This window comes from Puccinia triticina, chromosome 9A (assembly GCF_026914185.1).
Source record: "Puccinia triticina chromosome 9A, complete sequence".
NCBI classification, from domain to species: Eukaryota; Fungi; Basidiomycota; class Pucciniomycetes; order Pucciniales; family Pucciniaceae; genus Puccinia; species Puccinia triticina.
The window spans coordinates 2,328,012-2,342,591 of record NC_070566.1 but is presented as its reverse complement, the minus strand read 5'-3'; the positions used below and the strand labels follow the sequence as shown (position 1 = coordinate 2,342,591).

Below are 14,580 nucleotides of genomic sequence, written 5' to 3'. Positions count from 1 at the left end.
TATTTTCAATTGTAAGGCTGTGTGGTTCTGCTACGTAGTTAAATTTGTAAGCTAGTTGAATATGCATAGTGCGCAATGTTAAATCAAATCTGCACTTAAAAAAAAAAAAAAGAAGCCCCTTAACCCGTTCATGGCCTGTTGTTATTTCATTTATTTTCATGTTGTCTGGGTGCAAGTCACACGTACAACTGGGGGTTTTATCTAACTTGACACAAGTCCCCCCTGGCAAAGCGGCCCCTCCTGCAGGGAGGGACTTGTGCACAAAGTCAAAAATTTGGCTGAGAAAGAAATCATGAATGGCTGGAGGAAAAATGCTTAGCATCACCCAGCCTCCCCCTCAGCTCCTGCGGACCTGTCCCAGAGCCAAAGTATACTTCAGAATCTCAGCTTTCAAATGGGGCTGGTCTCATCTCCTCAATCCCAACCGTTTTCCTTGTACTAATCTTTTAAAAATACAAAAACACAAAGAAATGTAAACCAAGGAATTACAACCATCATGCCTTGTGGATATTGGATTCACAAGCCTGCAGATATGTGCAGATCCTACACCTGTAGCCACTCAATTGTTGCAGATAGGATATTCAATTGTGCATATTATCAGAATATCCAAAATTGGGTCTTCAGAGCAATGGAATATCCTTCAGGATTCCTTTGACCTTCAAAACAGGTTCCTTCAATCAGTTTTGGAGTTTATGCCTCAAAAACTTGGGCAAGGGTGGGCGTCAGTACTGCTGAGAGAACTGTCTACTCAGATTTCTCTGTGCATGTGTTGTTGATTTTTAAATTCTGTTTTTGTGTTTTTAGGGTTGAAAATCCTTCCCTTGTCTGCCAGCTTTCAGACATTATGCATAAGCCTCTCCTACGGAGAGCCCTCTGGGCGGGGTCCCCCGGACCCTCTGTTTGAGAGGCTTAGTTAAGCTAGGGGTTTTATGGTAGTTTCACAATCTGAGATGCGGGCGAGACAGGGCCCGATGGATGCAATAGAGTTGGCAGCTTTGCATCCATGATCTGAGATGTGTGCGAGACAGGGCCCGATGGGCGTGAGAGTGGGGAGCCCAATCCGAGAATCCGACCAGATATTCCGGGTATTTACCGGATATCACGCGACCGCTACCGGATATTCCGCGCGGGAAATCCAACAATGTTTGAAGTGTGATGGTCGGGTTCGGGTTGATCGACATCGACCCAGATCTCCTTTGTGGCTTTGAGTAGTTCGAATAGTTGGCCAACTTGTTCGGGCGAGAGCTGTTTGTTACAAGCATATGGAATATGGTCAGGTCTGATGGAATGCGGGATGATAAGCTGGGAAGCCTGACTTTTTCTAGCAGGTCTTCTGGTAGTTTCTTCCCCATTTCTCCGTTCTGGTTTTGCAGGTTGTCGAGGTATGCCTTCCACTGGCTGAGGAATCCGATGATCTGTATTGGATTCTCGATGGCCCTACATCTCCTGAATTCGTCCTGTGTGTGTGTGTGTGTGTGCTGATTGAGTGGATGGTTTCGCTTGGAGTGTTGCTGTTGTGAGATGGCTTACTTTGACATAGACGTCGCCCAGGGAGCGCATTTCGATGGGCAGGCTCCTGTGTATGCGGAGTAGTCTGCGGTAGAGCACGAGTGGCGGGAGGAGTGAGATGGATGAGTGTGAGCTTGGGGTGAGGGTGATTGAGGATGCCCATCGTCTGGCCGAGTTGGCCATGGTGGGTGGCTAGTGTGGGTGGTGGTGGTGGTGGTGTTGGTGGGGTGCGGGTGGATGAGCTGTGACAGGTGCTGTGACAGGGGTGGGGGTGCTGCAGTAGCAGTGACATGTGCCGTGACAGGTGGAGTGATGTCACCTCGCTGGCCGGCGGAGAGTGGTCGGCGGGGGCAAGCCAGCATGGAACCACCACCCCCGGCGACTGCAAGCAAACGCCTCCAGCTCAAACACAGACTACACTCACTCCTGCCCAACAACAACAACAACAACATCAACAGCAAAAACCAGAATCAGAACCAGAACAGACCGCAGCAGCCACCCGCGATCGTCCAGGAAGAACAACGGCTGGCATCCCCAGAACCATTCGACTCCGTCTCGATCATCAACAAGCACTTCACCTCCTCCATCCTGCCCGCACTCTCCTCATCCATCTTCCCAAGCTCATCAGCAACCGAACCCATCATCCCAGACGCACAGCTAGAGGACGGCCCACTGCTCCGGGCTCAGCTCTCAGGACTCGAACACCGCGCAGGCCAACTCAAGAAATCAATCAAACCACTCATCAAGGTCTTCGAAACCATCCACAGCAACCTCACGGCCACCATCGACACAGACGACCGTCTAGACAGCGCACTCGAGATCGTCAGTTTAACCTCTCTCTCTCTCTCTCTGAGCCACATCTGCTCATCCCCTCTCTATTCAGCTCGACGAAACAACACCGGCATGCTTCAGACCACTCAAAGAGATCTACTACAAATCTGCCAAACTACACAACAGGGCTATCGACCACGAACGCAGAGAAAGGCTCGAGATCCACGTCCTAGAGCCACTCCGGCGCATGTCCAGCAACCTCAAGGAGATCAGCCACAAGAAAAAACACTTCCTGCAACATGCCAAGCTCTATGACGAAGCACTCCAAAAAGTGTGTTGATCATCCACCAGTCTCTTATTATCTATGTACTGATCATCATCGGTCACTGCCTGCTCCACAGTATCTATCGATCAAATCCGAGGGCCAAGTAGAGATCAAGAAGATGGAACAGATGCGAGCCAAGGTCGAGTTTGCCCGAATAGAGTACCACCACTGGATCTACGAGCAGGCCGTCTTCCAGGAGGTCGAAGTACTCGAACTGCTCACAGCATACATGGTCGCAGAACACGCCTGCCGAAGATCACCAAGCAACTCGCCCGAAACAGACTCGGTCGCAAGCGAGCTGATCAACCTCAGACAGGAACTAGCCACCCGACACATCGAACGAGAGACCCAGCGGAGAGCCATGGAAAACCATCGAGAACTCTGGAGGAACAAGCTCGACAGCTTCCTCCATGCCTCCACCACCGCCACCACCCCCACCACCACCACCACCACCACTAAGCCTTACCCAGCCCATCTTCAACCACAACCAGGCACCAGCCCACCCAAGGCTAAACTCATCATCCGCACCACCTCTGCATTTGACCACACCAACCCAGCCCTCATGCGGACCTACGAATTCGGAGAAAAACTACGCGGATTCGCACTTACCCTGGCCGGGAAAGCCGACGACCAGGGCACGCTCCCAAGCTCTCCTCGAGGACGGACGAAGAACCTGGAGATCCCAGCCGAATCATCACTGCCGATGGCCATGAACAGCTCGGTGGCAAGCGATGAGATCGAAGAGGGCGAGCATTCGGCGATAAGAAGGACCCGCTCATGGTCGGCGAATATCCAAAGGAAGAAAGAAGGCTTCCTGCTCTCGTGCACTAAATCGCTTGCGGCAGGTGCTCCCCAACGGAACGTCACCGAACAAGCGCAGCAGGGCACGGGGGGGATCCCGAACGGCGACGGGGTCCGGAGCTGGAAGAAGCTCTGGTGCGTGTTGGCCGGCGGCGAGCTCCGCGAATACAAAGGCGACCAGCTCGTCGAGTCCCATCGTCCCGGTATCGATCTCCGCTACGCTATGGTCCGCCCTCGTAAAGGTAGACTCGAACGCAAATTCAGCTTCGAGGTCGTCACTACCAAGTTTGTTAGAGTCTACCAGGCTTTCAGTCTGTTTGAAATGAATGAATGGGTCGCGGCTATCGAAGCCTCAATCGAGAGCATCCTGAACAGGTCTGTTTTTCTTCAACTTAAACAGAGTCAGGGAGCGAATATATGCTTACTTGCGTTTTCGCACATGGTGGAACGCGATCTCCAGCTCGAGCTCAGCGAAGACGACGCGGCAGCAGAAGGCGGGGGACGACGAGCAAGCGCGGATCGCGACCCTGACGATCCCACAGCCCCCTCCGAAGTCCATGAGCTCGTCACTCGGTGGAGGACGGGCCAAGGGTCAGTCGGTCGGGCACGGCGACTCTCCGGCGGTGGAGGCTGGCGTGGCGGGGAGCCGGACGAAGACGGGTGGTGGAGGAAGCCATCCTCCGAATCAAGCTTCCGCCGCCGCCGCTAGGAAGAAGCGCGCCCATACGCTTGCTCATCAGGAGGGAAGCCTCCAGGTCGAGTGGAAACCTATCGATAACCATGTTCGTGACCTACACCCAGCCGCCCCTCCTCCGGCTAGGCTCTGGAGCCCCGCGAAGGCCGCAGACGAGCCCCTCCCCTCCGGAGCGTCCACGTGCGAAGAAGACCTCGAGCCCGGGACGGGCCCTACATCGATAGACATGCACTCCGTCGACGCCGCGGGTCTTGACGATGATGAGGAAGAAGAAGAGGAGGAAGATTTCGAAGAAGAAGAAGAGGAACAAGAAGAAGGAGAGATGGAGGAGGAAGAGGAGATGGAGGAAGAAGAGGAGGAGGGCGCGATGCACGAACGTAACTGGCACGACCTAGACCAGCGCTCGAAGCTCGCGACGTGTGCCGAATGCGGCGCGCCCAATCCGCGCTGGGCATCCTACTCGCTTGGTATCCTTATCTGCATCCATTGCTGCGGCGTCCATCGCGGGATGGGCACACATGTCAGCAAGGTCCGAAGCCTCGACCTAGACGGTGCGTGTCCCCCTTCCCTTCATCTCTCCCTCTCGATCATCCGGAGGCTGATCGTTGCTCGATGCGCCGGTTTCGGGGGTCGCCAGACTGGAGCGACGAGCAGATGCGCTTGATCCGCGCCGTCGGGAACGAGAACTCCAGGAAGTACTGGGAAGCCGCGTTGCCAGCCGACTTCGTCCGCACGTCTCAGTCCGTCTCCTCTCCTTTCCCTCTCCTTCAACACCCAAAAACCTGACTTTTTTTTTGTCGGGTTTAGGAACATCAAGGAGTTCGTGCACGATAAGTACATTCGCAAACGGTTCGTGGTCGTCGACGGTGAGGATGTGGATCATCAGACACCTTGATCTGGAACCATCCATCACACGCTGTTTCCCACCGAAAGTTTTTCTGTATACTCCGTATTAGCTTATCATATGCTCTATATAATCTCCCGTTTCTCTTCTCCTCTCTGTTTCGACTGTCTGCCCTCTTCGTCTGTGCTATCGTCGTCCTTTTCTGGCGTGTCAATGGACACCAGCGTATGCTTCATATACTCCGCTCATCCTCTCCTCTCTCTCTCTGTCTCTGTCTCCTCAATCACGTTCGATGTCTTTCTTTCTGTGCCCAGTTTGCCGTCGATTGCCAGCCCACTGGCCCATCCCCTGCTTTTCCGCATGTCTTGTAAAACTATCACTACCATTACTATTGATCTCTCCATATTTGTATCATCTTTACTTATAACTGATCCCTAATCATCATTGCATATTTTCCTGTTTTGGGGTGCAGAAGATTGGCCTTCTCTTTTTTACTGGTTTTCTGGGTGCTGTGATCATTTGTATTGTTAGAGTACGTGTAGTAGCAGTCATTGCATACATAGTCAGTAGGAGGTAGATAGATGCGGGCAACAGAACCCAAATAGTGGACAAAGTTTGTGCAGCTCTTTTGTGTACATTTTCAGACTCTGTTTTAGTATCAGGCTGTTGCATTGAATAAGGGTGTTCAAAGTTGAAATCATATTTTTTTCAAATCATAAAATCATAAAATCATAACACTTTTGAGTGATCATTTTTTATGTACCATTTCAGAATTGTTGCTCTTTTTTGAGTGATTGGGTGTTACACATTTTTTTCAGATTAAAATTTTATGAATTTATGGTGTTATAATTTTATGCAGTCAACTTTGAACACCCCTAATGTACAACTTAGCAAACGTTGAGCCAGATTTTCTATGACATTGGCTTTATATTGTGGCAGTGTTGCCAGGTCAAGAGCCATGCTGACCCAGTGATCTTCTTCTTTGACATATGTCTACAATGTAGTACTTTCTACTTCTGATTTCAATCAAGCAGTCTGGGGGGCAAGCATTAGCAAGATTATTCAGAAATCCAATGGTATTGCTTTTTGCATATGGTGGATCAAGCCCGTCTGGGCACTTGCCCAAGTTCTGAGTGTAAAGCCGCTAAGCACTGACTTAACTAAGTCTCCCAGGACTGGGTTGCGAAGCATCTCCCATTCCCAATGGGAGGCTTATGAGTTATCAGTATTTTTCCATGTGAGAGCTTCAGCAAATTTGTGGCTTTTGGCCAACTTTTTGAATCAAAGTGAAATTACACAGCGCACACTCATTGTGAGTCAGCGAGCTGAAGTGCAAAGGATAGCTGAGCATCTCAGCTTCAATGTACTCCAGAAATGATAGAAGGTACCACAGAGGGGGAGTCTTGCCCTTGTCCAGCAGTTGAGGTGGGTAGAGGATAGAATCCTGTATCTCAATTGAATCCACATGGAACTTTGTGGAATTTACATACTCAGTTCTGGCCAAACACCCAAAAATGAGAACCTTTGAAAGGGAAAAGGGAGGGAAGTGTGAGGAGGTATAATGTTCTGATTGGCACCAAAATGAAGAGAAATTTTATGTCTTTAATCTGGTACCACAGGCGTGAAGTATTTGTCTGGCAAAGAGAAAGGGGGGCAGGAAAAAACTCCCACCAAAAGGGCAAAAGCCCTCACGCCAAAATTTTGTGATTACCTGCAAGTCCCTCCTTTGGGGGTTGCGCTTTGCGCAAGGGCGCTGGGCGCCAGCCAGGCTACCAGGGCCCTCCAAAGCAAGGGACTTGTGATAATTCAGCAGCTCAGGGGTGCATCAATCTGCATAGCTGCACAGTCTTCACCCTGTCTGCCTGGATCTTCAGAGACCTGGCAACATGGCCCAATTGTTGATTGACTTTGGTTCAACAACAAAAAAGAAAGAGAAAGGTGTCTGGCTTTATGCACTCCAAAGAATTTCTACATGCACTCCAAAAAGTGATCAAGATTAGAGTGTCAAGAGGTTCAATCCAATATTAATTATTGGAGTGAAAAATCATGAAAATTGATCTGTTATAAAAGGGGAGTGGACTACTGTGCCCTCCAATACATGCTGGAGTGCACACCTGTCTTGAATACATGCACCAGACCAATGAAATTGTGCATCACCCTTGGGAACCTCCCTCCCCCCTTGCAACAACCTTCCAACCATGTTGTTCTCCTCCACACTCCAATTTGTCGCCAATTTTTTCTACTCCACACTCCACTTTTCAACCAAATTTTTCTCCTTCATGACCAAAAACAGAATGAAAACATTTTATATGTTTCATTTGAACATTAATTTACATGTTTCATTCCAAAGTGCCTAGTGACAGCTTATCAGACTTTTTTAGAGTTTGCAGTGGCCCACACTCCGAAAAAATGGATTGAGTGGCACTTCACACCACAGCTCCACACTTTGGTTTGTTCAAAAAAAGAAAAATTGGAGTGCACAGTTTTTTACTCCAATATTTTTGGGGTGCTGATTAATCTGGAGTGCATCAATTTTCACTCCAATAAATATTGGAGTGAACCTCTTGAAACTCCAATTTTCATCACTTTTTGGAGTGAACATAACTTCAAGCTTCAGCAGTACACCTTGCATTGACATCCACATGTTGGCCACACTTCTCCTTCATCCTTGCAAGCCGCCTTTCTCCCCACTCCTTTTTTGGGGTGCATGTAGTAATTTTTTGGAGTGCATAAAGCCAGACCCAAGAAAACAAAAGGTCAAGAGATGAAAAAAAGAATGAGAATAAAGGTGAACAACGCAAAGAAAAAGGTCTCCTCACCATACTCAAGAGGCCTGCTGGCTATTTTGTTCTTTTTTTGTGTTCTTGAGGGATGATGGGTATCTATCCTAGATGCAAGGAGTGTGCCGCAGTGCCACATTAGGGAGTCAGGGACTGGGCCTTGAGGCAGGAGACTCAGCAAGGCCTGCCTGCAGTTGTATGTGATAGGCCCTGATAAATGTCCACTGTGATTTTTGGCTGAACATCACGGTGGACATTGCATTTCCTAGCTTCTGCGCCTCCATGGCCCCAAACTTTGCCATACCACATAAGTACTCACACTTCACTCACAGAGCACAAGCTATGTCTTACATGTGGGCCCAGGTTTTCCACCCAGCATGTCTACAGTCTAGCCAAGCAGCGTGAGTGTTCATCAGAGCACGCCTGGCTGGGGGTCTCACATCTCACAGCAAGACATGGTTTTATTGTTCATGTCTCACACTGATATTGGTACCACCAAATAATCAAAAGCAATATAATGGTACTACAGTACTGAATATGGCTGAATCAGTTGAATCTGACTTCATAATTGAAGAGACCAGTATTGTAGGTTGCCTAGAAAAAAAAATGGATTCTTGATGTTGAGTTTTGTATTTTTTATTGAATTTACAAATGATTATATCACCTATATTTATATTGGCTCCAAATGGTGCCTTGCTTTTTTCCAAAAAAAATTGAAAAATCACAACTTTGTTTTTTCATATTCATCTTTGGAAGCCTATTGCGGATACAATTGTCTACCCACTGTATGTTGAATTTGAGGTGTGGAACAAGCATGAAGCGGCGGAGGACCTTGCTACGGGCCACAGGTCCGACCGATCCCAGGGGCTCAGGCCCGTGGCCCGTGGGTCATCGAATTGGAAGCCACTGCCAGCGATCGATTTTACCGACAAGCTCCGTCAGTTGTCAGCAGGAACAACGGCCGAAGCTGGCGTCAAAAGCTGTCACCAAAGCCATCAATGCATTCCGACCGAGGAAGATTCAAATTATGGCCCAGCAGGGGAGGGGTCCAGCCTTCCAGGTTAGCTGCCAAACTCTTAACGACAGCGGTTAAGAGCAAATTGCAGAACATGGTCACGCTCCCCCCATTTGTGTAGCATCGCTTACACATTGTGTCTGAGCGCCGCCGACTTCAAGCTACAAGGATGAGCGGGCTCAATGTGATCAGAAGGCTCACTTCCATCATCCGGCGTATTAAAAATTCCAGAGCTACCATCCCGGTTTTCAAAGGTTCGTCCATCCGAACTGATCAACCTTGAGAAGCACCAGCGGTCTGCTTGGATTCGTGCCAGTTGAACACTGCCGAGTCGGCTTTGAATTCAATCCCCAACTTCAAATGATGTTTCCCGGCTGACATCTGATTAAAATCGTGATGTTTTCATTAACATTGCAGGATCGTTGGCCTACGTATTGTTTTTTGTTTTGTTCTTTCTCAAACCATTTCAGAACATTTTGTCAATTCCCTCAGCTGGGAGCAGTGCCGTGTTGGTTACTATTCTTGGTGAGTGTTATTTTTTCCGGTTTGGCTCTCGCGTCTTGAGAAACATACCATCACCGAGTGTTGTCAACCTCATTCGAATCGCAACTTTTTTCTTTCTGCACCTAGGCTTTCCTGGACGGTCAGTTGACGCATGCTTGCACTCGCTTCTCCTTGGCATGCTCGGAGCCGGAATCGGAGGCCTCAACTTTCTTGTCTTGGGCAAACTGGCGCCCTATCCAGTCGCTCAAGCGGCTGTGTTTTTTCTCATGGTATATGGTGAGTTCGTCAATTTCCCCTTTCAGTGAAGCTTCCGGACCCTTTTCAGATTCCTCAGTTGATTTTATGATTCGCCCTCTTGCGAAATTTTGGCGTTGTTCAATTTGGGCTACCAGTCCCGGCTCTGATTAAAATGAGAAATCCTAGTTATCTGGTCTTCTCCTTATACTGTATTTCCATGAGCTGGAATGGCGTATATAGCTCATCATCCAGCTCCAATCGACAATACTCTCCCGAATTACTGGCAAGCTTTCTCCAGACTTATGCATGGGGCGCTGCTATTGTCGTCTTTGTCAACGTCGTCATACTCCCTCATTCGAGTGAAGCAGTAAAGTTTTCTCCCTTTATATTACCTCTCATTAAAATTGTTATTGATTATTACAAACTACCCTTTTGACAGGAACTTCGCACCACTCTAGTCCATTGCATCGATCATCTCCGAACTCTGGCTTTTCTGATAAAAAAGACGTATTGGTGCGAAATTACGGACGAAGAATCCAAAGTTCGAGATGACTTGGTCCAATCAATCCGAGCAGATTGCCATTTTCTACAGGGCAAGCTCGAGCGAACCTTCTTGGGAATTACTTACTCGAAATGGTCAGGAGACGAATACAAGAAGATGGTCCAGCTCACAAAATCGATGCAGCAATCTCTAATTTCCACACACTCAAACTTAAGCACTATGGAACAACCAGAAGCAAGGCCTTTTATTGATCAGGTTATCGCAACAGGATCCGTGGATCCGGAATTGCTGCGTAAGTGTATATATGTGGGTCTTACGGAAATACAGAGGGAGCTAGCCCTAGGGTCAGAATCGGCACCATTCATGCGCCAGGAGATGGAACTGCTCCGGGAGATTGACACAGATATTCGCTCGAACAAACGGGCGAGAGCATTACTACGACCAAGCCTTGCAAATTTCATCGAGCGCAACGGCTCCGGGAGCAATGCGGATAATCAACAAGCGGCTTCTCAACTCAGGGACATTCAAAGCAACATAGCGTTTGAAATTTCGCGAGGAGTACAAGATACGAATGTTGATGTCATTGAATCTCCCACACGTACGGAATCTCGTTTGCCAGGCACTTGTTCACCTTCAGGTAGTGACCTAGCAGTGCCTCCTCGTTCATCCCGCATGACCCAATCTACTGAAGTGAATTCTTCGATTCGGCAACTTTGGACTGACTTGCAAACCTTACAAAACGGACTCATCGGACAGCTGTTCAAATCCGGAAAGGTCTATCATCCTCAGGAGCCTTTGCTCATAGATTCTGTCGCCAGTCCCACCGACCTGCATTTTCCATCCGGTTTACCATGCGGAAATCAGGGAGAGCCACTTACGGCCTCAAATTCAACTGAACGACATCGTTTATCTGCGCTTCAGCCCGTTTTGCCTATAGTCGGTGACACTTCATCAGATGGATCTCCAAACTTCTCGGTATTAACTGCGGTATCAGAAAACACCCCAGATCGTCAGCAGCAAGAACTTACCAAAGACGAGCTACATCGCTCTCTACTTAGGACATTCTCACATTCGTGTATCATGGGCATGTTCCTGGAAGAACTCATTGAACTAAGGGAGCTAGTCCTAGGTTTGCAGAGTGATGGATATACACGTCGAATGAAATTCCACATCAATGTCTTGACAGATATCCAAGCTCGAATCTGGTTTCGGAAACAACCTAAACCCGAAATTGAAACTTCAGTTCCATGTCATGATTGTGCCGACGAAACAATGACTATGCAAGAAGCGCTGGAAACTCTCAAGGGTGAGCGCCAAGTGCCCTACAAGAAATGTCTATTGGAACAAGCTCTTCGGATCGAAAAGTTTGCCCGAAGCCCAGATAGTATTTGCGCGGCTAAGGTCGCCTGTGCTGTGTCCACCCTTGGGATAATGTATTGGTCCAACTCAACCCGGGAGTTTGCAAAAACTTACAATCTTAATACTGCCATCCTACCACTGGTCGTTGCTATCACTCCTACTCTGGGTCAGAGTTGGTTAGGTTTTATTCTGCAGATCAGTGGCGCAGCAATAGGATTGCTGTATAGTATGGTGTAAGTAGCGCTTCTTTTTTCGATGACCTGCTGTTTCGAACTGACGCCTGCCGGAGAACTTCATGACGTGAATGCAGAGTCTTGGAGGTTTTTAGAAACTCAGGCGGTTATAAGTACAATCCGTATGGCATAATTTCGGCCATGGCTTTATTTTCAGTGCCGATGAATTATCTTTTATACACGAAGCCAAAGCTGCTTGTGCTTTCAGCGTTGGGATTGAATTCGGCAGGAACATTGATCTATCCGATGTATCTAAACCAAAAAAAGACATTTGATTCACCCCCTCACCGGATGGGCAAAAGCTTAACATCGCTCGCGGTAGCGCTAGGGATTGTGACCTTCTTACAGCTGTTCGCTCTCAGGAATCCAGCTCGGCGAACCTTGAGACAGGCAGTGGCTAACACCAGGGAAAAATTGAGGTCACCTGAGGGCAGGTGATGTGAAGAAGACTCTTGTTCAGTCTCCAATCATACTCCAAAACCCATTTAGTGGGACTCCCCAATGACCACAAAGGGGCCATTGTTTTGATAGTGGAGTCTTGCCACAGTAGCTCAGGTATCTGAACATGTTTTACTCAATGTCACCTGCCACCAGCTGTCATCACATTTTCCCTGGTGTAAGGTGATGAAGGCCAACACAGCTTACAAGGTCATTTTACAAGCTTATGTATCATCAAGTTGAGTCAAGTAACTTTGTCACAGAGCCCGTGAATTTCCTAAAGCTTACAGAAATTTCCATCCTGCCTACATCAAACTTGCTAGCTATCCCAACCGATCCCAGCCATCGTCCATCACCGAAAGCCATCCGGAGAGTTGCACAAGATCTGAAGAAGTGAGAGGCTCAAATACAGGATGACATTACCGCATTGATGCCGTTGATGAAGTAAGGTGTCTTTGCTACCAATTCAGCGATGTGTCTAATACAAATTAATTACCGGGTAGCTTTTCTCGTGTGGAGCCATCGCTTGGGAAGCCATTCAACGCCGTGGAATATGTAAAAATTGCGCGGTAAGCTGCCAGCAATTTCGCATAACACAGCCTTTGAAGAAAGTAGAACTGATGGTGGTTAACACCCTAGAGCCAACCAACTCATCTTAGGTGAGCTGAAATGTGTAGGAGAAAGTATTCACTTGCAGCCCCTGATTGACCGCAATTGGGATGTGCCCGTACTAGACCGCAACCGTGATGCTAGAATAGCAATCGGATCGACTCCGCTACCAAACATGATTTTGACTGAGTTTGTGGAAAAGCTGGCGCCCTACCGGGGCCCAGTCTTGTCAAACATAAAGACTTCGTTCTACCTCTGCACATCTACACTTCAATCAAAGGTAATCAACACCGCCCGTTCAGCTCAATTATTTTTGCTCGTTTTGAGTTCAAAATGAATTTTTATCAGATCTCCTGTCAAACACATTGACTAAAAATATGTGATCAAAATCCACATAGTTTCCATTACCAGCGACTGTCATCTCAACAGGAAACCCGGCATTTGGGCAGAAAATCTTTCACAATGCTTTAGTTCTGGCCTGCCGACTGGCGGCTTCATCCGAGGGTTTACAGTTGGTGAAAAGCAAAGAATGGACCCGGTATTGTAAGAAATTTCTCCACACCCTTTTATATCATCCAAGTATATTAAAGTCTCAGGTTTGTAGAAAAAAAATTCAAGGGTTTCCCCTACAATTTGCCAAAATACAAAAAAAAGGTCAAAGGTTTTCCCTTTTACAAAACAGGGAGCCAAAAGACCGCATACACCCACAAACAGACTAATTACAAGAGAAAGCGGCACATGCTGCTCAAATACAAAAAAAATACGCACAACATGTGGCAAAAAAACCCGCACCCAGCCACCTAGCGCAGCAAGCTGACGCACCAACACCCATCCCTGTCTAGCAGGGTTAAAAAGTGTTGGGAGGGAGGCCCCCAGCCCTAAAGCACAAGGGGGGCCCACGAATATCCCCCGCCAAACTGCGCAAATGCAACAGCGGACGGGGGTGAGACGACTCTCAATATTCCGACCCGACTTTATAGTCAATCCAATCTGCTGTGATACTCCCAGCGGTACCACCCAACAACCACCTCTCCTCCAGCCACAACCATACACTACCCGCCACCACCGTTCCCACCGAGACGACCGCAGCCTCACCAACGGACACAATGCCCCAACCATCAACCCTTGCCCCCTACTATGTCAACTCTCCCCTGTCGCCGTCAAACTGGCCATGCCCTGCGCCTGAACCACCATGGCTTGCATCCCTGCGCCCCAACCGGACACCAACTACTGTTAGGTAAGGCCAGCCACATACAACCTGCCCATAGGCTCGCCAACCCACCCGTCGTGGCGCCGGTTTGACTAGGTCACCGCCCATCCCTACGTCTCCCTCATCCACTGTGCCAAATCCATTCACGAGTCCCATGCGCGTGCCCGGACACCGACACCCTCGCTTGCAGTCGAAATGGCCGATCGGGCAAAGGCCAAGTCAATCACTCAGGCCGCCTGGGGTTTCGTCAATGACTCCTTGATGTCCCCCTTGTGTCTCGTTGCCAGACCCAAGCTCATCGCTGCCGCCGCCTTCCTCCTCGCCGTCTCCCATCGTCTCTCCGAATCTCCTGCCTCAGATTGGGAGCAACAGGCGGATCCGAAGCTTGAGCATGTCATTCGCGAGTACCTGTCCGTCGACGAGGACGGTAACGAACGGGCTGGGCCGATCAGTGATTCTTCAAACGTAACGTCAAACATATCCAGCATACACATACCCCATCCCTTGCTCTCCCCCTCCAAGACGAATTGTCGTGAGCCTGTCTAACAGAGTCGCCTTCCGACGCTGACATGAGATCGCCGACGACTATCCAACCCCGCAGGAGTTTCAAGCGCTCAAGCAGGAAATACTCTACTACGAAGACATTGCACCTCGATCCCCCCCCGCCTCAAGCTCCCCCTCGGCCTCAGACAGACCCGCGCCATCGTCGGATCCGCCGTCCTGAAGGCCCTCTTCGACTCCTGGCTCTA

The 14,580-nt window shown here is 48.9% G+C and overlaps 2 protein-coding genes across 2 annotated transcripts; both read left to right on the top strand.

Moving 5' to 3' along the window:
• Positions 1-1,869: 1,869 nt before the first annotated feature.
• PtA15_9A250 (uncharacterized protein) lies at positions 1,870-4,995 on the top strand (the record flags this gene model as incomplete). The annotated part of the gene is made up of 7 exons (XM_053172440.1): positions 1,870-1,893; positions 2,023-2,331; positions 2,393-2,611; positions 2,682-3,781; positions 3,867-4,651; positions 4,738-4,840; positions 4,908-4,995. The coding sequence occupies 7 exons, from the start codon at positions 1,870-1,872 to the stop codon at positions 4,993-4,995; spliced, it is 2,628 nt and encodes an 875-aa protein (XP_053023680.1).
• A 3,913-nt stretch (positions 4,996-8,908) lies between these two features.
• On the top strand, positions 8,909-14,377 carry PtA15_9A249 (uncharacterized protein; the record flags this gene model as incomplete). The annotated part of the gene is made up of 8 exons (XM_053172438.1): positions 8,909-8,993; positions 9,157-9,264; positions 9,370-9,519; positions 9,636-9,847; positions 9,920-10,580; positions 10,674-11,574; positions 11,652-11,967; positions 13,928-14,377. The coding sequence occupies 8 exons, from the start codon at positions 8,909-8,911 to the stop codon at positions 14,375-14,377; spliced, it is 2,883 nt and encodes a 960-aa protein (XP_053023679.1).
• Between the last annotated feature and the right edge of the window lie 203 nt (positions 14,378-14,580).